Here is a 23,520-nt window from a genome sequence, read left to right as displayed (position 1 = left end):
CTCGGGTCTACACGGAGTGTTAGAAGATACATAATGTAGGAGTGTTGCTTTTATTGAAATTGGTCGTGTTGATAAATCTTATTTGTGCATCGAGAGTGCAAACACTGAGCAATATAGGTAGAAAGAAAAGTATGTATATTTTCACTTTTTCTGATTGTTGAAAACAGGTATGCCAACTTTGTCTGAACCTGAATTGAACCATCCTTAAAAATGTTTGTTTGGAATTGCTGCCAGGGGTGGGGGTGGGGGTGGGGGTGGTGGTGGTGGTTCAGACCCAGGGGGAGGTAGGGAGAGAATTTCTTTCTTTTTTTCATTGAAGTTGAATTTAAAATTAATAATAAAAATCACAATATAAGACTGAACAAATTTTTTCCTGACAGATATTTTCTTTTTTAATTCGAAAACAATCAAGCCGAAAAAAAGGTGGAAAAAATGACTGTTCAAAATACTCAAAACTCTGACAAAGGTGACAGTTCCTATCAATAATTTCGTCAGTCTATTTCAAAGGATTTCTCTTTGAAAATCTCTAGCCCTTTGACAAGACGATCATCACGGACTGGGAGAACCCCAGATAATTTCTCTATAAATTTTGGTCCTTTGAAACCGGCATCAGCTGACGCACAGTAAACGCATATATCTTTTTCATCATAGTATGCAAATTCCATGTACATTGTGCAATTCAACTTCAAACACATCAGATCCATGTAACTTCGGCCGATATTGCCAATGCCATATCGGAGTTAATTCGCTCGCGATCTCTGTGAGGATCTCTTTCCAAGTATTTATTGCCGATTTTCACCTCATATATGTGTATCGAAACACGCAAAGGGATATTTGACTCATTAGCAGGACGCTTGCAGGTTGCACCACTCTATTAATTTTGCCTATATGTTCTTACCAAAATTACTCACCTTTGACCTGACCCTGCTGCCTTAAAGTAAACTTTTCAGAAGTTGTACTTTCACATCATGTAGTACAGTTCTTAATGAGCATTTTCATACCAAAAAATACATACCCATCCAGCAAGGCGTGAGAGTTTGTTTACATCGAAGTCAAGCACGTGCAAAATCAGCTGGTCAAAAGCCAAATCACCCACCTCTACAACAAAAATTCAAAAAAATATTTAAATCCTTCTTTCATGGTTTTTACTCACAAAATTTCAAACACAATACTTGAATTTACATCTCATAAAAAATTGGAGAGCCTACCTCATAAGGAAAGTCCCATAAAACATGCAAAGTTCCAGGAATTATTTTCTTTCGGCCATGATTCGACGTGAACCTCCACATAAATAGAGTGATGCAACCTGCATTATACTTCGCGCTGATATTTTGGCGGTGACTGCTTGTCAACAACGATCTTCCAAGTTTTATTACAGATAGCAATAAAAAGTGTTTCACTGATCCGACTGATTTGATTAATGAGTAATTCGTCGAACAAATAAATTAAACTTTTTTTTTTTACCGATGGAACCAAACTAAAAAAATTATAAATAATTTGTCAATAAAATTTTTCCATCTGGAATAGTTCTAATGAGGCGGACTGCAATTCCAAACAAACTATAATTTTAATTTGGCGTTGATAGCTTATCCTCCAGATAACATTGATTGGTTGATTTTTGCTTAAAGAAATTAAACTTATAATTCTTTATTTGATGCATGTACATGTATCAAACGAAAAATTGAACGGAAAACTTCATCAATGCGCGTAGCAAATAAATGAAATAAACGCAAATAAAGAATTATAAGTTTTATTTCTTATCATTTTTAAAATAGAAAAACAAATAAGTTTCTCTCATCAAAAAGCTTAAAATTAACGTTTTTGAAATGGCGTGTAGAAATACCTATACGTAACAATGCAAACAACAACAAAACTGGCTGTGCGTTCGGGTGAGGTAGAGTTACTGTGCAGAATTAAATGGATTATACGCCAAATCAAAGGTGCAATGGTTAAAAGCTGAAATAGATATAAAGGAAGAGAACAAGTGGTGACTGGATGTATGCTGCATTGCATTCGAGACGTTGCACACTGGTTGTATCGTAGGAACGGTGGAAATGCGACTCGGCTCCATTTCAATATGAAGTGAAAAGCTCAACACCTCTTCATCTGAATTGCCCTCGTTGAATGAGCCCCTTATAACGCGGTTCAATTTTTAAATTTAAATTTTTAAAATAGAAAAACAAATAAGTACTATATAAACTATTTACCAGATCAAAACTCGCTGCTTGCTCCGTCATGTTATCGAACTCGTAAACCAGACGATGCATACCGTAATCAAACAAATTTTTCATCCAATCAGCATCGTTGTTAAGTCATCACTTTAAAAGTTATTAAATGATTAACGTCTCTCTCGAGAATTTTTCACTCATATGGAGACGTCACCAAGACCGGTGAAGGGTTTCAAATTTCGGCCTATGATCGGCGCTTACGGCCATTGAGCAGCGAGGGGTCTTTAGCGTGCCACACCTACTGTGACACGGGACATCCGTTTTTAAGGTCATCTCCGAGGACCCGTGACATTCACATCTGATACCGAGCGTTTGTCGATAAAACTGCCACTACTTGTTTTAACGACTAAGGTCTGTCGCGACCGGGATTCGAACCTCGGCCTTCCGCATGCGGGGCAAACGCTCTACCTCTAGGCCACCGCGGTGTTTTTCATTATTTATGTTCAGCCTCATAATGCTGTGACTAGAGACACTATCACTCGCGGGTAATAATGTGCGCTGAAGCGATAAACATAAAGAAATATTCACCCAATCTCGCATGTATTGTTGCAGATTAAATATTTATGGAACATACTTAAATGTATATAATGTTTCTTAGAGGTTTTCCTTTCATTTTTAGATAACTGTGATAAAAATCCTAATGATGATCTCCAAAATAACCAGTCTGGGACTTGTAATTAAAGTTGCTGTTCAGGTTAGTGCCACAGGTTTAAAACACTAGATGAATTAATATATAATGATATAATTCAATTATATAGATTGATTGTATATTGTTTAACGTCCCGCTTGAGAATTTTTCACTCATATGGAGATGTCACCATTGCCGGTGAAGAGCTGCAAAATTTAGGCCTACTCTCGGCGCTTACGGCTGGGAGGGATCTTTATCGTGACACACCTGCTGTGACCCGGGGTCTCGGATTTTTGCGATCTCATCCGAAGGACCGCCCCATTTAGTCGCCATTTACGATAAGCAAGGAGGTACTGAGGACCTATTCTAACCCGGATCCCCATGGGATTCTAAAGACGTGCTGGAATTTAAAATAGCACATACCAAACAAGTTTACACCAATCTGAATTCACGTAGAAAAAAGCTAATTGATCTTTCCTTTAAAATTTATAAGGTGTCCAGAGCTAATCATAAATTTTAATTAGCACGACTTACAGAAGTTTTCTGATTCCATGACATCACGTGTGTTATAATATCACTGTATCGTCAATTTAGCATTTAATCAGTTTGAAGCCAATAACATGATATCAGTTTTGTGTTGTACAGTTTTTATGTTCCTGTAATCGGAGATTCGGGGACATATATATTTTGGTATGTCCGTCTGTCTGTTTGTCCGCAAAAAGTTTAACCTTGGCCATAACTTTTGAACGCTTAGTTCTAGGACTTACATGTTTCACATATGTATTCTTTGGGACAAGACCTTTCATTTGGTACCAGAATGACTTTGCTACCAGATGGGGGCATCAATGTTTCACAAACACATCTTTGTAAGACCATTGTTGATTTTTCTTCAGCCTGAACTCTGAACTGATTAATTAAAGTGTATCTAACAGGTCAACAGCGATCTTCGATTTAAAATGGCGAACTTAATGAGAAATTTCTCTAGCCTTCAACGACAATGGTTAAATCTGTTTGGAGAGGTGAGTAGATTTACAGAAGCAGGTATTCTGATATTGATTTAATATTAATCATTTCTTACTTTTTACGGGTATACTTGAAAGATTATGATGCGTATTAATGAATTCTGATACAATTTCAAAACATTTCTTTTCAGCTGGAGTGCTGTGGTGTAACCACCTCCAATGACTTATGTACAATGGCGTCTTCATACTGTAGCCAGAATTTGCCTTACACATGCTGTCAACATGATTTATACGCTGTATCGGAAAATACTATCTATAGTACATTAACTTGCACAAGTCCAAATACTGTGAGTGTCTTGGAGATTAAATTGTACCTTTAAGGCATCAAGCATGAAAATCACATTTCTCTTTCTTTACATTTTACGTCTCAAAGATCAAAATATATTTTTTTCTGTCTTTTCTAACTTTCCGTATTTCTACCTGTCAACTACTTTAACTTTGAACCAGCTTCATATCTGGACCATTTTAAATCTTAAGAATCTTGGGTTTGGTTGTCTTTAGGGTCATAGGGAGTGACCTTTGTTACTAAGAAGAGATCTTTTGTTTTATCAACAATATCATGTGTTTAGACTTGAATGATCATGAATGCTAGTCTGCGATTGCCTGTGTGGTCATGAAATCAAGGAGCATGATCTTTGTCATTACATGCACATTATGACTCCTGGGTCGAGGCCTCTGCTGGTGGACTGTTAGTCCTCGAGGGTCTCTACAGCCCAGTAGCTAAGTAATTCGTTACTAGCTTGAAAATACGGATGTATATTTAATTGCAGTGATAAAATTTAGAAATTCATTTCAAAATTAAGGATTATCTCCCTCATGCATAGCTCTTATCCTTAGACAATTTGACTCCAATTTTGGCACTCTGTTTCCCCCTAAAAGAGCTCTTACAAGTTTATATTGTTATTTCGAATTTCAAACATTTCGGTTGAGCATCACTGAAGAGACATTATTTGTCGAAATGCGCATCTGGTGCATCGAAATTGGTACCATATAAGTTTTACATGCATATATTGTTGGTATTGTTGGTTTCTCAACAATAGCTAGAGAAGGGTGTGGACTTAAATGTTCATATTTGCACAATGCAAAATCGTATTTTAAAATATAAATTGGTCACGATCGGGGTTATCCATGTTAAAAAAGAGCTGATCCGTTTGTTTCGTTTATGAATACAGATTGTGTGATTTTTCCTTAATATTACCTGTTGATCATTACCCCTGTATATATGTATTTCGCTAGTAAGAACACGACAATATCTTTTATGACACGACCTTACTCAACATGTTTACACTATTTATTTTATAGCCCTGTCTTGATGCAGTGTATTACCGGTTTCGGTGGTATACCACTGGATATTTCATAGGAATATCCTTTTCGCTTCTTTTAGGGGTAAGTGAGAGCTATTAAATCTATTTTAAATTTTAGATGATATATTTATTAGACTCAGTATAGTTTAGTGTAAAGTTAAATCTCCATTGTTTTGAAGGAAAAAAATTCCAATTTTCTGTTTAGGGTTTGGGAATAATATTCACCGTCCTTCATGTAAGATCTTTAAGAGTTAAAGATGCTGCACCTGAGACGAAGCAAAATGAAAATGATTCTGAATCAGAGATAGACAAGAAGAGCAGCCCCAGTATTTCCCTCGGTAGAAGAGTGATCACGTGTATTCTAAAGTAGGTCACACTGTTAAATTGTGAATGCATTCATTTTAAAGAATGAAATGTATTTAAAGTCAGTCCCTTTTTTTAACATACCCAAGAATAATTCAACCAAAAAATGCCAGTATATAAATGTTATAGCTTTTGATATAGAAAAAATAATAATTATATTGATCGAATAAAATGATCGACTCATCCAATTGTGTATATTCTTTTTATCCTTTGTTTACTGATGTAACAACAAAATAATTTGATATCAAGAAATGGGTTTCTTTCTTTTTTAGCCATAAATACCTCACAACAGAATTGATGACGTCGATAATGTTACTGGTAAGTAATGCAGCTATAAAAAACATACTGCTAAATAAAGAAGCAATTGTACGCATTTTTGTTTCTCTTATTCATCGTAGTATTCAATTGGAATTACTTGTAGATTAATCTCTAAAAACTGTCTTTACATTTAACAATTTATGATTAATTGTATAATTATATAAAAGTAATATAATTATTCACAACATGTTGTTTTTAATCTTCATTTCTAGACGATTGCTTTAGGATTATTTGTTGAGGGATTTGTCTTGACTTACGATAAAGTTTTCAACCATGAAATCATCAGGGATGTTCTTTGGGAAGCTATAACCTTTGAAGGGTTCTCTTTCAACAACCTACGGCAATCTTTTGCACATTTTATGATTTCGTCAGCCTTATGGATTGCTGTTGTATCCGGAACAGGGCTTTTTATCCAAAGAACGAGATCAAAATATCTGCATATAATGGTATAATATATATATGTTTAAAAACAATATATGAAAAGAAAACACAAAAATCAAGCTTTAGCGCTTTCATTACATCTTCAGAAGATGTAATGAAAGCGCTAAAACTTTATGGAGGATTTTTGTGTCTTCTTTTCATATTTTTTTTCAATATTGTTATCCGATTACAGAGACTCTATTTCAATTTTGGATATATATATATATAAAGCACAAACAAACAATTATAACACCCAACCTTACGTTTACCCCTAGGATCTAAACGATACATGTGAAAATCAATTAATTAATATATAAAGCACTATATAATCACAACTAGGTACTGAAAATTTTCGCCCCAGCCCGGGGTCGAACCAGCGACGTACGGCACCCACCGCCTAGCAAGATTGTCAAACCAGTGCCTAAGTCCACTCGGCCACAACGACTTCCCATATATATATATATCTATATATATATATATATATATATATATATATATATATCAATGACTGATAAATTTAATAACTCCCACAAGGATTAGAAATTCAATATACAGATATAGAGTTGGAGACACACCCAGAGAGAGAGAGAGAGAGAGAGAGATTGGAACTTCTCCAAACTGGGCCATCAGAAAACCGATCCTCTCTGAATATCGACTGATTTTTAAAGTCCCAGCAAAAATATTAACATTTTCTTCCGAGTAAATTCTCACCGAAATGATGTCCCAGCTTAAATTATTATCAAAAATTATTTTCTTCAAAACTGGTTTTTAGAAATATGACGATAGGTGTGTGTTTTCTTTATACAAACATGGGGCGTAGAAGGAAAGATATGATGATAATGAGATTAACGATCCCTAAATGCTAAGTTCTCCGGAAACCGGTCACCCCTCCAATCCGGCCGTTTCATTCAGTCTGGCATCTGTTTCACTATATTTATACGCTTACTTTTTTCAATTCTTTTCTATTTCAAGCTGTTTTATTTGCATCGTTGAATTTTTTACAATAGATTGCAGAAATGTTTACTTCATGGTAATAAAAAATGACAGGGTGGGGGGTGGGGTCATCAATTTTAAAACGTGTCAAGCCTCACACAGCGGAAGCATTAAAATGTTTCTAGATCATGCATTTCCATTGTTTGAAAGAGATGTCATGCAAATGAGCACGATTCAATTTCCGATAGTAGACGATGTGCAGTGGTTACGAAAACTTTAACTAAATTTGTCCCTTTGGCTGGCATTAGTGCAAGCTGTTGCTCAGTATTTGAAGATATTCATATATTGTAATTTCTTTCTTGCTGTTGAATGGATGTGTTATTCTTTGATTTTCTCCATGCACATTTCCTTTATGATACTAATGAGAGATAAAGAACTTCAGTTCGGGTTGTATTGTCATGATATTGTTATGACGTATATATTATTGCAGCAAATGATTTTGATCAGCCTTACTTGTTCTCTGGGGATTGTCGGTGTTGGACTCTGGGGAAAAGCTTACAGTATGGTATGTATGATCAAAGGAAAAATATAACGACAACATTTTGTGAAAACGTGTGATGTCCAGTATATAGAGATTTTAATGGAATATGATAGATATTTGAGAACCCTGTATGAGAATATTACAGAAGCATACGATTGATTGATTGTATCTTTATATATACTCATATGGAGACGTCATCAAGACCAGTGAAGGGTTTCTTCAAATTTAGGTCTTTGCTCGGCGCTTACGGCCATCGAGCAAATGAAGGTTCTTTAGCGTGCCATACCTACTGATCTGTTTTAAAGAGGTACTCTACAGCGTCATAATGGCTGACTTTCTTTTAAGGTATTCCATGTATAATGAAAGGATAATGAACAATTTTGAAGGATTTAGATCAACATAAATGTTTATTGTTAAATAATGATGAAAGTGAAGCAGATGAAATTCACATGACTGGTAAATGATTAGAAGCTGACCTTTTTGCACTTAAGACTTTTTGGAAGAGTTGTCTGCCCTTTGTAAAAATAAGAAAAATCTAATTTTCTAAAAATATGTGTGGTCAATGATTAATTTTATTTCATATTTTCACTAAAAGAAAGTGTTTGTAACTTTCTACCAAGAGATTTGTGTGAAAATATAATTTCTTTTTAAAATATTGTAATAAAACATGCTTTTCCCATATACTTCAATGTTAAATTCTAGGTGAAATAAATCAAGCAGTAAACAAAATTTTGAAAATCCCTATGATGGATTATTTTTATTTGATGAACCCTTCAAAATGATACCATGATTACAAAAATTCCACCATCCATTTATTAGATATGAAATATGGTCATTATACATTGAATACCTTAAAAGATGGATGAAAATATAAATATCAGCAATTTTTGTACATTAATTTAAAAACTTCTCACCTAGGTGAGTAGCTCAGTAGGTTAGCAAGTCGACTGCTGAACTGTAGATTGCGTGTTCGAGCCCAGCAGGGGTTTTAAAATTTTTCTCAGATTGCTTTGTACTAAACTGCATTTTTTGACTAAATAAAGTAAATCTGAAAGTTTTCAATTTCAAAATATTGTTGTACATATCCACTTTTCAGTCACTCTGGTGTAGCATACATCCTTAACGGATTAGGTCTGTCGCGGCCGGGATTCGAACCCCTCCGCATGCGGGGCGAACGCTCTAACCATTAGATCACCGCGGCGGTTTGAATTTATATTTACCTGTAAACTAGAATTTGTATTATCATGATGTCCACATTGCGTTTTCCAGCGCACATGCATACAGAAGTTGTTGACATAATATACTCTTCGTGAATATGAGCAACTTTCACGTGTTTAAGTACATTTGTTACTGAATTGACGCCGAAAAGTAACGCGCATGGGGATATTAAGGTGGGACTATTCATATTGGGGTATAAACTCTCCCGCTATGAAAATAAATCCATAGAGTGGGAAGTGATTCAATATCGTTTTATCTTTGTAAAGAGATCGAATGTGCTTCAGTAATTTTCTGTAAATTCCAGGAATGTTTTAACTTTAATAATATTTATTTAAAAAGCATGACATGCTTCATACGACAAATATAGGAGTAACCAATTCTTACAGCGTGTCTACATTTAACCCCACGAAATGTATCTCAATTTATATACAATTATTCCAGGTTTGCTCCAGATTGGAATCAGAGATGTCTTCATTTCTAACAACACATGGATACGATGAAAACATTGGTTACCTATTTGGAAATGTAGCATCGTCGGCTTGGAGCAATCTTTTCGCTGTGGTATTGTACAAACATTGTATAAACATCTAAGTCATATAAAATAGAAAGAAACTTTTTAAGTGTAATTCTAAAAATTAGACGAAATCTGAAGAGACATTCTAAAAAATATAATAGAAAATCGAAAACAATTTTTGATAGTTTATGAGGGCATGTGTATTTTTATACCCCCCGAGCGAAGTTCAGGGGGGTATATAGGAATCACTCTGTCTGACTGTCTGTCTGCCCGTCCGTCTGTCTGCAGATTCGTGTCCGGGCCATAACTTCTTTGTTCTTTGACTTAGGCATACCATATTTGGCACACAGGTGGATCACCATGAGACGATGTGTCGAGTACCTTCATGACCTCTATATGACCTTGACCATTGACATCAAGGTCAAAATTAAAGGTGTTTTTTTTTTACAATGGATTCGTGTCCGGGCCATAACTTCTTTGTTCTTTGACATAGGCATACCATATATAACACATGAGTGTATCACCATGAGATGATGTGTCATGTACCTTCATGACCTCCATATGACCTTGACCTCAAGGTCAAAATTAAAGGTTTCTACAATGGATTCGTGTCAGGCCCATGACTTCTTTGTTCTTTGACATAGGCATACCATATTTGACACATGAGTGTATCACCATGAGACGATGTGTCGGGTACCTTCGTGACGTCTATATGACCTTGAACTTTAACCTCAAGGTTAAAATTGATTATAGGGTTTTTGACATAGTCATACCATAAGACATGGGTGTATCACCATGAGACTATGTGTCATGTACATTCATGACCTCTTTATGACCTTGACCTTTGATCTCAAGGTCAAAATTAAAGGTTTATGCCATGGATTTGTGTTCGGACTATATCTTCCATTTTCTTCTACAAAGGCATACCATATTTTTACACTCAGGAAAGAGGTAATTTACACCTATTAACAACACCCTTTGGGAGATTGGGGTACGCGGGGGGTATTCTTAGTGAGCATTGCTCACAGTACCTCTTGTTCGTTTAGGCTGAATGTTGTGGTGTATCTGATTATGCTGGTACAGAGTTGACGGGAACTACCAAGCAAATACCAATTTACTGCTGCAAAGAAAATCCATTGACAGAGCCTTATATTGTCAGCAACGACCAGTGTACGGATTTTCTGCAGGCAGACCTTCAGCACAACAAAGTATACATTTCATATCACTTCCAAATATCTACATGCATATTAAGCCAAGTATAATAAACATCTCGCATATTTGGTGGAAATATATTTGATTAGAAGTATACTCGTTTTCATTGCATAATGTGTAAAGAGCACATAAACGTGAATTTTTTGACAACATTTTGAATGTTTGCTTTCACATTACAGTCATGCAAATGTGCTATTCTGACCAGGCTAAAGGACTACAGCATTTCGTTTTTCGTTTTAACTTCACTAATGATTGCAATTCTAGTAAGTAGTTTCTCTTCTTTGATGGTATGCGATGGTTTATTAATGGTATTAAAGTAGATATTTTATGCATGAATTGCCATTATGAAGAAGGACACAAGATTATCAATAGTTACAGTACCAGCGTTTATTGCCATGACAAACATAAATCATAGAGAATAGACGTCGGACAGCTTCATTAGACTCCCCTTGACATTACCATGCCGATATATCAATGCCTGTTGCTATTTTAATGGGGGCTCTATCTCTCTGAATGTCCTTGACCGTGTTGGTACCTGTATTGATATGTACGTTGTTGTTTAGTATGATGGGATTCTGATGAAATGTAATTGTTGTTTCAGCATCGGGATGTTACACAAAGGTTCTTTACCTATATAACACTCGGCCAGATATTTCAGTTAAATGAGTGGTTATATACTTCTGATTTAAACAGACAATATTCTGTGTAGCACTGACAAATATAATCCCCGCCAGCTAGTGTAATGTAATCCTGATAACATCAACGGTTGCTAATGCATATGCTAATGTAACCCCTTTCCAATGGATTACACAAGTGTTCGATAGTGTAGAGATCACCTGGTAATGTAATACCGGTCTGTGGTGTGATGCCATCCCCTGAACTAGGCTTGAGAAACAGTTTCTTTTGATTATGATTGGCATTGATTCCCACCTCTGGTGTGTCCAGGGGTCCGTGTTTGCCCAGCTATCTATATTGTATTGCTTATAGGAGTTATGAGATTGATCACTGTTCGTTATCTTCACCTTTATAGGAGTTATGAGATTGATCACTGTTCGTTATCTTCACCTTTATAGGAGTTATGAGATTGATCACTGTTCGTTATCTTCACCTTTATAGGAGTTATGAGATTGATCACTGTTAGTTATCTTCACCTTTATAGAAGTTATGAGATTGATCACTGTTCGTTATCTTCACCTTTATAGGAGTTATGAGATTGATCACTGTTCGTTATCTTCACCTTTATAGGAGGTATGAGATTGATCACTGTTCGTTATCTTCACCTTTCACAATAATGACTGTTATCATCATCATTGTAATTTATCATTGACATTATTACGGTCTTCAGTGTCTGTTATTCTTGTGATTCTTTGATGGGTTTTTTTATATTTCTTTTTAATTTTACAAATTTTGTGACAATGATGGCGCAAAAATTATCCATTCGTTTGCTTTTTATGAAACATTAAGACACTGTATAACCTTTGATTTTTTGCAAGTTTCAATTTAATATTTTCTTGAGCAGAGAGCATTCAGGAAGACAAATTTCATGGGGGGAGTGTCAATAACCCAAACCGGAAAACATTTTATGAAAATGAAAAGAGAGTGGGTAACAGTGAAATTTTGTAGTGATCAAATAACTTAATACTGAGATATTGACGGTATGGAATGGAAGGGGGGTGGGGGGTGAACCGATAAAATCGCTGCAAACTGAAGATCTTAGTAAGAAATGATAGAATCTCTATAAGGTCGTCCGTTAGAAAAATGATCTTAGTACTAATTGTCATCAGAAGTAAAGTAAATTCGGTTTGGTAATAGAATCAACTACATTAGCGGTTGATACTTCAGGTGATATCTCTATCGTCAACCACTTGTATAACCTACTAGTTCAAAGGAATTACATTAGCGTGTGCATTCGCTACGATTAATGTAATACGGATTACATTAGCTGTTTGATTGACACAGGTAATGATACTGGATTACATCAGCTGGCGGAGATTGCATTACTAGTATTTTTCGGTGTTACAAGTCTGACATCATAGATTGATTGATTCATTGATGTTTTTCCGCCACACTCAACAATTTTTCAGTTATATTGTGGCGCCCAGTTTTTTTATTGGTGGAAGAGAGAACCCAGATACAATGTACCTGGGAATAGACCACCGACCTTCCGAAAGTAAACTGGGAAACTTTCTCACTTACCGGCGCGAGCGGGATATAGAAGAAAATGAATACAGCTGCAAGTAAATAATAACATCGAAAGTATTTCCGTGGAACAAACTCTGAATCGGACGTTGAGATATGGCGACTCGACTACTACATATGTATGATCCGCAGATTTTAAGAGGGCATGGGGTTGTACAATGTAGTTTTCTAAATGAATTCATGCCATTTTCATTCAAAATTACAATGAGTCCCACGTTGATTTATTGACATTTTCAAAAAAGAAACGAGGCCCACAGGCCTTATCGGTCACCTGAGTACTAGTGAAAAAGTATCACTACTCCCAATGGCTATGAATTCTAGAAAAAATATCCTGTTTTGAATATCAAAGCTAAATTCTAATGTTCAGCAACAGTATAAAACAAGATATGTTCTTAAAACTTCAATGCTCTCAAAATTGCATAAACTGATGCAAGATCTAAAATGATATAATAGGTGCAAGGTGAAGATAATGAACAGTGATCAATCTCATAACTCCTATAAGCAATACAAAATAGATAGTTGGGCAAACACGGACCCCTGGACACATCAGAGGTGGGATCAGGTGCATAGGAGGAGTGACTCAGGTGACCTAAATATCTGTCCAGCATAGCCTTTAAAATGTTAACTTGAACACATAGGTTCTTTAGTCAGTGTCATATAATACTCTCAATTGTGGTTTTGCCATGTAGAGATGTATATATAAAATCCCAAGGACAGAATTTTAACATTAGCTTCTGGTGGCAATGCCAGGTACTCCAAATTACAAGCCCTGTTTGTATCTACAATGTAGCAATGATATTGCATGTGTATCAACTTAATTCATGTAGGTTTGTTGGTATATAATTATTTGTACACAATCCAGATAGTCAATATGGTCAATGTTTTAGTCTTAATACCATTTTACGAATGACACAGAAATGTGAATAAATTGGATTCTTACATTCTAAATAATTTTTTTATTATTAATTTGGCAGATAATTCAATTTATTACAACGATCATTAAGCTGCGAAAAGTCGCCTTTATACCACTGAATGGCGACAAATTCTTCAGAATGACAAAAATGCTCTGTAAGACAAAGAAGCCTTATAGGTAAGGTTTGGTAATCTTGTATTTATACGCTCGTCTTTTGATGGGACGTATTATGGTACGGTGATGTCTGTACGTCTGTCCGTGTGAGTTTTTTCTTTTTGTAATATCATTCCTCTGTCACTTATCAAGCTGAAACTTGCTATATAGCTTCTTTATGGATCACTCATGTTGCAATTTTGATTCATTTAAACCTCACTTGCAGGAGTTTTGTCACTTTGTTTGAAAATTATTGTTGCATGGAGGGTTGATAAATTTTCCGACGAACTCCTCCCACAATTTTTAAGTGAAGACCATTTTGTTTTACAGAATGTTTGTATGGACATTGAAGATGTGCATATGGCAAGGATTTTGATTTTCTTCAATTTTTGTGAAAATTACAGATTGTTGAGCTGAATCCATAAAGAAACTACATAGCAAGTTTCAGCTTGATAAGTGACAGAGGAATGAAATTAGAGGAAATATTAAAAAGGGAGTACATGATTTGTTTGGTGAACTCCTCCCACAGTTTTAAAGTGAGAACCTTCTTATTTTACAGAGTATATATGGGTATTGAAGGTGTGCATGTGGCAAGGATTTTGATTTTCTTGAATTTTTGAAAAAATTACAGGGTATTGAACTAAATCAGTTTTAAGGAAATATTACATAGATAGTACATGATTTGTCTTTTATTTTTTCTTCCACAGTTTTCAATTAGGACCTTCTTATTTTACAGAGTGTTTGTATGGGTATGGAAGCTGTGCACGTGGCAAGGATTTTGATTTTCTTCAACCTCGAAGAAAATCAGAGGTTGTTGAACCTTTTTTGAATTTTGAGGAATTATTATATAGAGTACATGATTTGTCTTTTTATTTTTCCTTCCACAGTTTGCAATTGAAGACCTTCTAATTTACAGAGTATTTTTACGGGTATGGAAGCTGTGTATGTTGCAAGGATTTTGATTTTCTTTAACTTTGAAGAAAATTACAGGTTGTTGAACTTTTTGAGAAAACATTAATATATTGAATGAAAATATGGTTTGTCCTTATAACTTCTCTCACAGTTTAGAAGCTAGGGCATTTGAAGATAACTTGAATATGTGCATAGTGCAAAGATTGTGCTCCTCATCAATTTTAATCTTCTCTGACATTTTGAATATTTACATGTTGTTGAACTTGGTTGAATTTGGGGCAATATTTTACACACAAAACTCTTGGTTTGTCTATCTACCTCCTGTCACAGTTTTAAGCCACGACCCTTTATTCATATTATGCAAAAAAAGTTTGTCAGAGCCTGATGATGACTGATACCACCTGAAGCTCTACAAATTATGGTGTAAGAAAAACACCCTATGTAAACATTTTTACGGGCGTATTATGTACTGTTTGCGGTACTCGTGTTCCTTGAGGGCCTGAAAATATAAGTAATGTAAATAACAACAACTGCTGATTTAGTTATGCTATTTTTATTTCAGAGAGATTTTCACGTTTCAAAAGAGGATGATCCTAACCATGACCACGATAGTGCGTACATACATATTCCCACTAATCGCAGAAAAATATTTTTTTGTTTGTTTTTAAAATTTGTGTCACAGCATCGTTTTCATTCATTCACATGACAATTCATTTCAGATATTATATCTCAGTATGATGGTCATTGGAATTGTAATGAAACATGACGACAAAATGACCGGACAATATGTGCAAAACGTACACCGGTATCTCCACTTCAACGGCGTTAATTTCACAGACATTGTAGAAGAAATGTACCTCTCCTTTATCATTATTGGTGCATTATCAGTTGTCATCGCCCTGCTCAAATTATCAGACACGATCAAAGAACTACAAAATCGCACGAAAATCAAAATGGTATGTACTAATATTGTCATCGATATTAGAGTGTATATATGATATATAAGCGCGAAAACCCAACAACACTTGGTGGTGGATCTAAGAAGATACAAAACCAGAAAAGAAATTCATATAAGCAATCACGCAACTTCCGAGATATCAGCTCTTCTGTGATGGAGGTACGTTCAGTGTTCTGTTGAACGCTTGAGTGGGTACAAGATGTATACATATACTATAGACTAGCTATGTAAATACAGATAAAAGTAATGAAAGTGTAAATTTTGTTTATATCAGCCGTTGGTATACATTAAACTGACCATATCAAGTACAATATTTGTTTGATTTAGGCCATCAAATTAAATATGAAATTATTTTTTATTTCCTCCTCTGCACGAGTGATATTTTAATCAAAGAAACATGGTGATTATCAATTTTTGTTTGAGCTGATTTATTATTAAATATTAATAAACTTATTAATATTGTGTGTCCCTGCAGATTGGGTGGTCGCATGTCTGATAATCGGCCTTTAGTCAATATATGAAGGCAGCGATAAGCATTTGAACCCACCGCGTTGAACGATAGTATGCAAGGTGAAGATAACGAACAGTGATCAATCTCATAACTCCTATAAGCAATACAAAATAGATAGTTGGGCAAACACGGACCCCTGGACACACCAGAGATGGGATCAGGTGCCTAGGAGGAGTAAGCATCCCCTGTTTTGTTTTGCGTCTCACTGTGCGTAAGAGTTCCACAAAGAGAAAGAACTATTGGGCAATTCGGAAATTGTGCATTCAGTACAACAGTGTATCATCCTTGTTAACAATGTAGATTATTAATATTTGTTGTTTTTGTGGTGTGTGATATTTGTTTATGTAATATATGTCTCTTGATATAGTGGCAGGTTGCGTCGAATTGAGTTTTAATAATCAACAGTGTCGTCGTGGCCTTTTCAGTGCGCTAATATATATATATATATATATATATATATATATATATATATGAGTTTTTTAAAAAGTGTGTTGCAATTTATACAATGTAGTCTATTTTTAATTTCCTTTGTAGTACATTGGCGGGTTAGTGATTCTGATCCTTACGAAAGTGATATTTGTGTTCATGATGATAGCAACACGTGTAGACGTAAGTACATACTTCAGATAACTTACACGTACTTACATACACATCGTGTAACTTGGGGGAAGCTAATTAGTGTTCTTTTTTCAAAACCACATTGAAGAAAAGGACCCTTATCGTTTTGAAGAAATTCGATAGGTGTTAATATTGATTAACAAAACACAATACACTGTTGACCTTTGTACTCTAATTATGTTAAGCTGCCTAAATTCCAAATTGTGTTTTCCGTGACAATATTATACATGTAAATTTTGATATATTTTAAAATTATATATATTGTACATGTTAATTCTGGTATATTCTAAAATAGAGTATAATACCTTGCGAAATATATATTGTAGATGTAAATTCTGATATATTTTAAAATAGAATACCTTGCGAAATAGTTGAGTTACTTGTGGTTCTATAAAGAATGGATGCGTGATGTCGCGGATGAGATCATCGCTGTGAAATTCTATTATTCAATAATATTCCATTATTTTTTTTATAAACCTAATCTGAATAAATAAAACCAAATACTGCACCTTTAACCATTAAACTGTTGACGTAATTGCATGTTCCACTTTGATGATTAAGTGGATAGTGAAAACAAATAATGTTCAGGTACAGGTATTTTATCTATTTTTGAGTTAGAGTTGTACAATTAATACTTTATATGTTTTTCATAATCATTATGTTAAAATTTAAACTTTACGTATGATACTCGAATTATGTAACTGAATATTGTAGCACCCCAATATAAATAGAATGTTTTTGTTGCAGGTTGATAACAATGCCTCATATCAACTTACAAATATGGATCGACAGTATTACAATCAACATTCTTTTTATATTCCAAACCTCGGCTATGTTCGGATGTTCCAAGTCCTGAATCGCTTCTATTTAGCGGTAAGAATTGCAGTACAAGAAATAGTCATGACCTCTTTAAAAACAAATGGTCATATGTAATCATTCTGGTTCTTCTCTTCGATGCCATAGGTGACAATTACAAGAAATCAAGACATTTCATCCAGTTGTAATGAACAAATACAATTTACCCGTAACTTCATACATTGTCAGATTGGGTTAAAAGCATATTAAGAGGAATATTAAAATCCCGCATTTGTACGTACCATCTATCATTCTGTGTTTAGTAAACCAGATATGTTACATGAGGAATATGCTTCGGTTAGCTTGTAACAACATTGTCTTTGTTTGAAGACTCATTATTACAACTGTATTTTAAACGAACTTGGCATTGATTCCACTTTTGGTAATCGTACTTATACTCCCACTACCATTTTAAAAGATGAAATTCTTCAAAATCATGCTTCAGTTTTAGACACATTTAATATCCCAGTCAATGGGTCGAATGAATATGAGTTACCATACCTATACTGGATTCCTAACTTCATAAAAAGCCTTACACACAGTAAATGTTCTAATGTTTAGATTACCAAAAGTGGAATTAATGCCAAGTTCGTTTTAAAATACAGTTGTGATAATGAGCATTACAAACAAAGACAATGTTGTTACTAGATTTGTCAGTTGGAACCAAAACATATTCTTCATGTAACCCATCTAATTCTTTTATCACTTCTGGTTTACTAAACACAGAAGGATAGATGGTACATACTTTTGTTTTAGTATGTCTAATGCGGGATTTGATATTATGATTCCTCTTATACCTTTATTCTATTCTGACAATGTATCAAGTTCTCCTTTTTTATATTTAGCCCATCGTCTGGCATAATCCTCGACAGTATCCATACTGGAAATTGAGTTCTGTCGCCAATTAAAAGACCGAGGTTATCTGTATTTAGGACCTTTTAGAATAATGTATTTGAGGTCCTCATTTTCAACTATATCAACATCACCAGTAACGACATGTCCTGCTTTACTACAGTTGAAAGAATCATAAAGTCTTAATGAAATCATTCAATTTCCATTTCTTCTAGACACGATATGACAAACTTTACAATGATTACTGATATTTATTCTTCCTTGTAGTGTTTGAAGAGATTGATTTCTCCATAGAATCTATTCGCTAGGAAGTTTACACATTTTCTACAATAGTATATATCCACCTTACGAAATTCTACAGGGGGCGGTGAAATATTTTTTTCTTCATTGTTAAGAAACGAAATGGTTTAAGGGGTTCAAAAGCATACATTATAACCTTTCCCACATTTCCATTGTAGTTAACCACCAAAATACAAAACAAACCTCACAATGATTATCTATATTTACATGTAATACATTTGAAATAAAAATGAAGGCATACATTATTTAAGATTTGAAATATACACGACATCCCATGTCAATTCAAACTCCGTGGGGATCCGGGTTAGAATAGGTCCTCAGTACCCCTTACTTGTCGTACGAGGCGACTAAATTCGGATAAGATCGCAAAAAAGAAGGTCCTGTGTCACAGCAGGTGTGGCACGATAAAGATCCCTCCCAGCGCAAAGGCAGTAAGCACCGAGCACAGGCCTAAAATTTTCAGCCCTTCGCCGGCAATGGTGATGTCTCCATATGAGTGAAAGATTCTCGAGAGGGACGTTAAACAATAATCAATCAATTTAATAATCACTCCTATACTGACTACGTGACACACGCTGATTTACAAGATGTTTTTATGGGGATGCCATTACACTCACGTTTCAAAGGCTTATCACCAACAGTGATTGATTGATTGAATATTGTTTAACGTCCCTCCTGAGATTAATACACTCATATGGAGACGTTGTCACATCCCAAATCGTCGCCCCATCCCAAATTATCAACCGTCCTTAATCGTCGCCCGCCAATATTTTATTGACATTTTTAGGATAGGTTACACAGAAGTTAAATATTTTATTGTACCCCCTTTTATATGGGGGTACATAGGTTTCACTTGATCTGTTTATTTGTCTGTCCGCACTCATATTTAGGGTGTTTGTTGACCTATTGGACTAAAAGTTTGTATGTAGATTACAAGTGACCTTTTGACATGCCTCCCCAAAAATAAGAATTCTGGAAAGCTAACACACTGCCGGTGAAGGGCTGCAAAATTTAGGCTTATGCTCGGCGCTTATGGCCATTGGGCAGGGAGGGATCTTTACCGTGCCACACGTGCTGTAACACGGAACCTCGGTTTTTGCGGTCTCATCCGAAGGACCGCCCCATTTAGTCGCCTCTTACGACAAGCAAGGGGGTATTGAGGACCTATTCTAACCCGGAACCCACGGGACTCACCAAAACAAATCAAAGTACTGATAGGAGTTGATTTTATGTAGATTTGCACCATATGCTTCTGGGATTGAGAATTATTTAAAAAAAAAATAGAGAAGTACACTCAAAGACTTACGCATAGACGTATGTTGTGACTCTATGACAATCAACGCGCAATTATTCATGTCTACCTACATATAGACATTGGTAAGGTAACACTTTGTCTGGATTGTATTTTACTATTCCAACATATTTCATGTAATTACGCTTAGAATTGCTCAGTTTTGTCAAGATATGTCACTACATTGATATTCTAGCATTCCCGTTGGAATCCAAGTTAGAATAGGTCCTCAGTACCCCTTGCTTGCCGTAATTCTTGGATTTATGGTAATTTTTAATTTTGTTTTACAACTCCTCTTAAAAAATGGGGGGGGGGGGTGACATGACTTACACAACTAAACAATTTGTCTTTACTTAAAGTGCAAGAACTTGTACTTAAACCTCAGACATTCACTTATCCTTTATTTTTAAAATTGTCTATGGTCTTACTTAGATGGACTGATTGTTTTACGTCCCGTTGAGAATTTGTCACTCATAATGAGACATCACCAGCTGTAGATGAAGTACCACAACCTTAGACCTATGCTTATCGCACAGGGCCGTAGCAGTGAAGGTGCTTTATGCTGCAACGCCTGTCGCGACACGGGACCTCCGTATTTAAGGTCATATCAGAAAGACCTGTGATTCTCACTTTTAAATGCGGAGCCTTTGGTGAAGGAGCAATCACTACCTATTTTAACTCCCTATGTCTTACTTGGAATTTGAAATTCAATTCCTAGAGTTCTATGGAAATACATACGTAACTATGTACAAGCATCCACAAATGACAGTAAATTAGCTACAATTTATTCAATCTACAAAAATAACTATGCGGTCTTAATTTTGTACATGTGAAGATAACGAAGAGTGTGATCAATTTCATAACTGGTAAAAGGAATATAAAATGAAGAGTTAGGCAAATACGGAGTCCTGTACATATCAGAGGTAGGATCAGGCGCCTAGGAGGAGTAAAACATCCCCTGTCGACCGGTCACATCCGCTGTGAGCCTTATATCTTGATCAATTAAACGCACAGGTGCTTGTGTACAGGATTTCAGGTCTCATTCCCCCTCGTACTTTTTAATGGTATTTTTGGAGTATTTTTGATAAAATATCAATATTTAGAGTTTTTATTTAAATAGAATTCACCAATCTTGCAAAGAAAGCGGTCATGTCATCGATCATAAGAGATGAACAAGGTGTGCAATTTAGCCGGAGACATTTTGAAAAAATCTGCACTTCGCTGAGAAATCCTATCGAAAGAGCAACTACCGACTGAAAAGAACGGTCATTCTAAATCTATTGATGATTATTGGATCAAATGCATCGCTATTTGGTGCAATAACTTCACGCTGTTAAGTTGCATCGTTTTTATCTCACCACCCATAACGAACGGAAGGTGTGATGTTCATATATTTATGTAAACTGATGCGCTGTTGACCTCGCTTCTCTCGTGTACCACCAATCAGCTGGGAACCAGTTTAATATCTATGTCGCAGCCCACTGTTTTTAGAACGATAGAACTCGAGACGAGGTTTCCGAATGCCATTAGCTGCACGAAAAAGTAAGAGAATACCGAAGACAGTAAAACGACGCTAGTTTATTCTTTACAAACGGCGGGTTTGTTTAGGCCTATACATGGAAAATAGGGGTGGGGGGGTGGGTCTCTTTGGTGTCCCGAGCGTCAGAAAATACCAAGGAAAATGAAAACGGTCAATGGTGATATAAGAAAAATTTAAATTCACCATGTCTGGAAAAATTATTGGAAACATATCCAAATATCTTATCAGTGGAGACTCTTCATTATGATTTGGAGCAGATTCCTTCCAAATCATGCCGTCAGTTCCTTAAGCTCAAATTTACAAACAAAGGAATAGATTCCGTCAACATAAGCAACATTCTTCGTCATAAAAGGGTTCAGTCGTGTATTCCAACTTATTTCAAGTTCAAGTCTACACCCTGTATTTCCTACAGCTATACTTCTACTATTGCATCCAAACTTTTTAATTATAAACAAACTTTGCAGTGCTTAGATATAGGCCATCTTATACGTAATCCACCAACATGTTCTTGTTCTTCATCTTCTTTCAACTACAGTCCAGCTGGACATGTCATTACTGGTGATGTTGATATAGTTGAAAATGAGGACCTCAAATCACTTATTCTTAAAGGTCCTAAATACAGAGAACCTCGGTCTTTTAATTGGCGACAGAACTTCATCTCTATTATGAGTTCTGTCGAAGATTATGCCAGACGATGGGCTAAATATGAAAAAGAAGAACTTGATACATTGTCAGAATGGGTTAAAAGCATAAGTGGGATATTAAAATCCCGCATTAGACATATGAAAACAAAAGTACGTACCATCTATCCTTCTGTGTTTAGTAAACCAGAAGTGATAAAAGAATTAGCTATAGATAGGTTACATGAGGAATATGTTTTGGTTCCAGCTGACAAAGCTAGTAACAACATTGTTTGTAAGGCTCATTATTACAACTGTATTTTAAACGAACTTGGCATTAATTCCACTTTTGGTAATCATACTTATACTCCAACTGCCCTTTCAAAAGACGAAATTCTTCAAAACCATGCTTCAGTTTTAGACACATTTAATATTCCAGTCAATGGTCGAATGAATATGAGTTACCGTACCTATACTGGATTCCTAAACTACATAAAAACCCTTACAAACAAAGATACATTGCTGGATCCAGTAAGTGCTCTACCAAGCCCCTATCTTTGCTCCTCACGAAAATGTTAACAGCTGTGAAGGAGGAACTTCAAACTTACTGTGCAACTACATATGCCAGAAGTGGTGTTAATCAAATGTGGATTCTAAAAAATTCTAAAGAACTTTTAGTAAACTTGAAATCACAGAATTTTTCCCAAATCAATAACATTAAAACCTATGACTTTTCAACACTATACACAACCATTCCTCACGATAAATTAAAGACTAGACTTTTTGACATTATAGACAGTTGCTTCTTCAACCAAAACGGAAAACGGAAATATTCATATCTAGTGATCAGTCATTCAAAAACTTACTTTGTTAAACACCACTCTGATTCCACGCACAAGTACTCTGAAGTTGAAATAAAAAATACGCTAGAGTTCCTCATTGACAATATATTCATGGTCTTTGGTGATCAGGTCTTCAAACAGTCTGTTGGAATTCCCATGGACACGAATTGTGCTCCTTTGTTAGCTGACCTGTTTTTATATTCATATGAAGCAGAATTTATTCAAAAACATCTACGTGAGAAGAAAAAATCTCTC

General features: G+C 35.4%; 1 protein-coding gene across 4 annotated transcripts in view; it reads left to right on the top strand.

The window, feature by feature from the left end:
- LOC125650945 (uncharacterized) overlaps positions 1 to 23,520 on the top strand; it is a 69,645-nt gene that overhangs the window by 16,823 nt on the left and 29,302 nt on the right. For all 4 annotated transcript variants that reach the window (XM_048879520.2, XM_048879522.2, XM_056166863.1 and 1 more), the window contains exons 12-27: positions 2,848 to 2,922; positions 3,789 to 3,875; positions 4,010 to 4,165; positions 5,181 to 5,264; positions 5,388 to 5,548; positions 5,818 to 5,863; positions 6,076 to 6,309; positions 7,707 to 7,781; positions 9,417 to 9,536; positions 10,536 to 10,697; positions 10,881 to 10,964; positions 13,875 to 13,990; positions 15,441 to 15,489; positions 15,598 to 15,834; positions 16,882 to 16,956; positions 17,713 to 17,838. In XM_048879520.2, the coding sequence (XP_048735477.2) occupies positions 2,848 to 2,922; positions 3,789 to 3,875; positions 4,010 to 4,165; positions 5,181 to 5,264; positions 5,388 to 5,548; positions 5,818 to 5,863; positions 6,076 to 6,309; positions 7,707 to 7,781; positions 9,417 to 9,536; positions 10,536 to 10,697; positions 10,881 to 10,964; positions 13,875 to 13,990; positions 15,441 to 15,489; positions 15,598 to 15,834; positions 16,882 to 16,956; positions 17,713 to 17,838 (1,887 nt within the window). The remainder of the gene's footprint in view (positions 1 to 2,847; positions 2,923 to 3,788; positions 3,876 to 4,009; positions 4,166 to 5,180; positions 5,265 to 5,387; positions 5,549 to 5,817; positions 5,864 to 6,075; positions 6,310 to 7,706; positions 7,782 to 9,416; positions 9,537 to 10,535; positions 10,698 to 10,880; positions 10,965 to 13,874; positions 13,991 to 15,440; positions 15,490 to 15,597; positions 15,835 to 16,881; positions 16,957 to 17,712; positions 17,839 to 23,520) is intronic.

This window comes from Ostrea edulis, chromosome 5 (assembly GCF_947568905.1).
Source record: "Ostrea edulis chromosome 5, xbOstEdul1.1, whole genome shotgun sequence".
Taxonomy (NCBI): Eukaryota; Metazoa; Mollusca; class Bivalvia; order Ostreida; family Ostreidae; genus Ostrea; species Ostrea edulis.
This window is presented reverse-complemented; position numbering and strand designations above follow the sequence as displayed.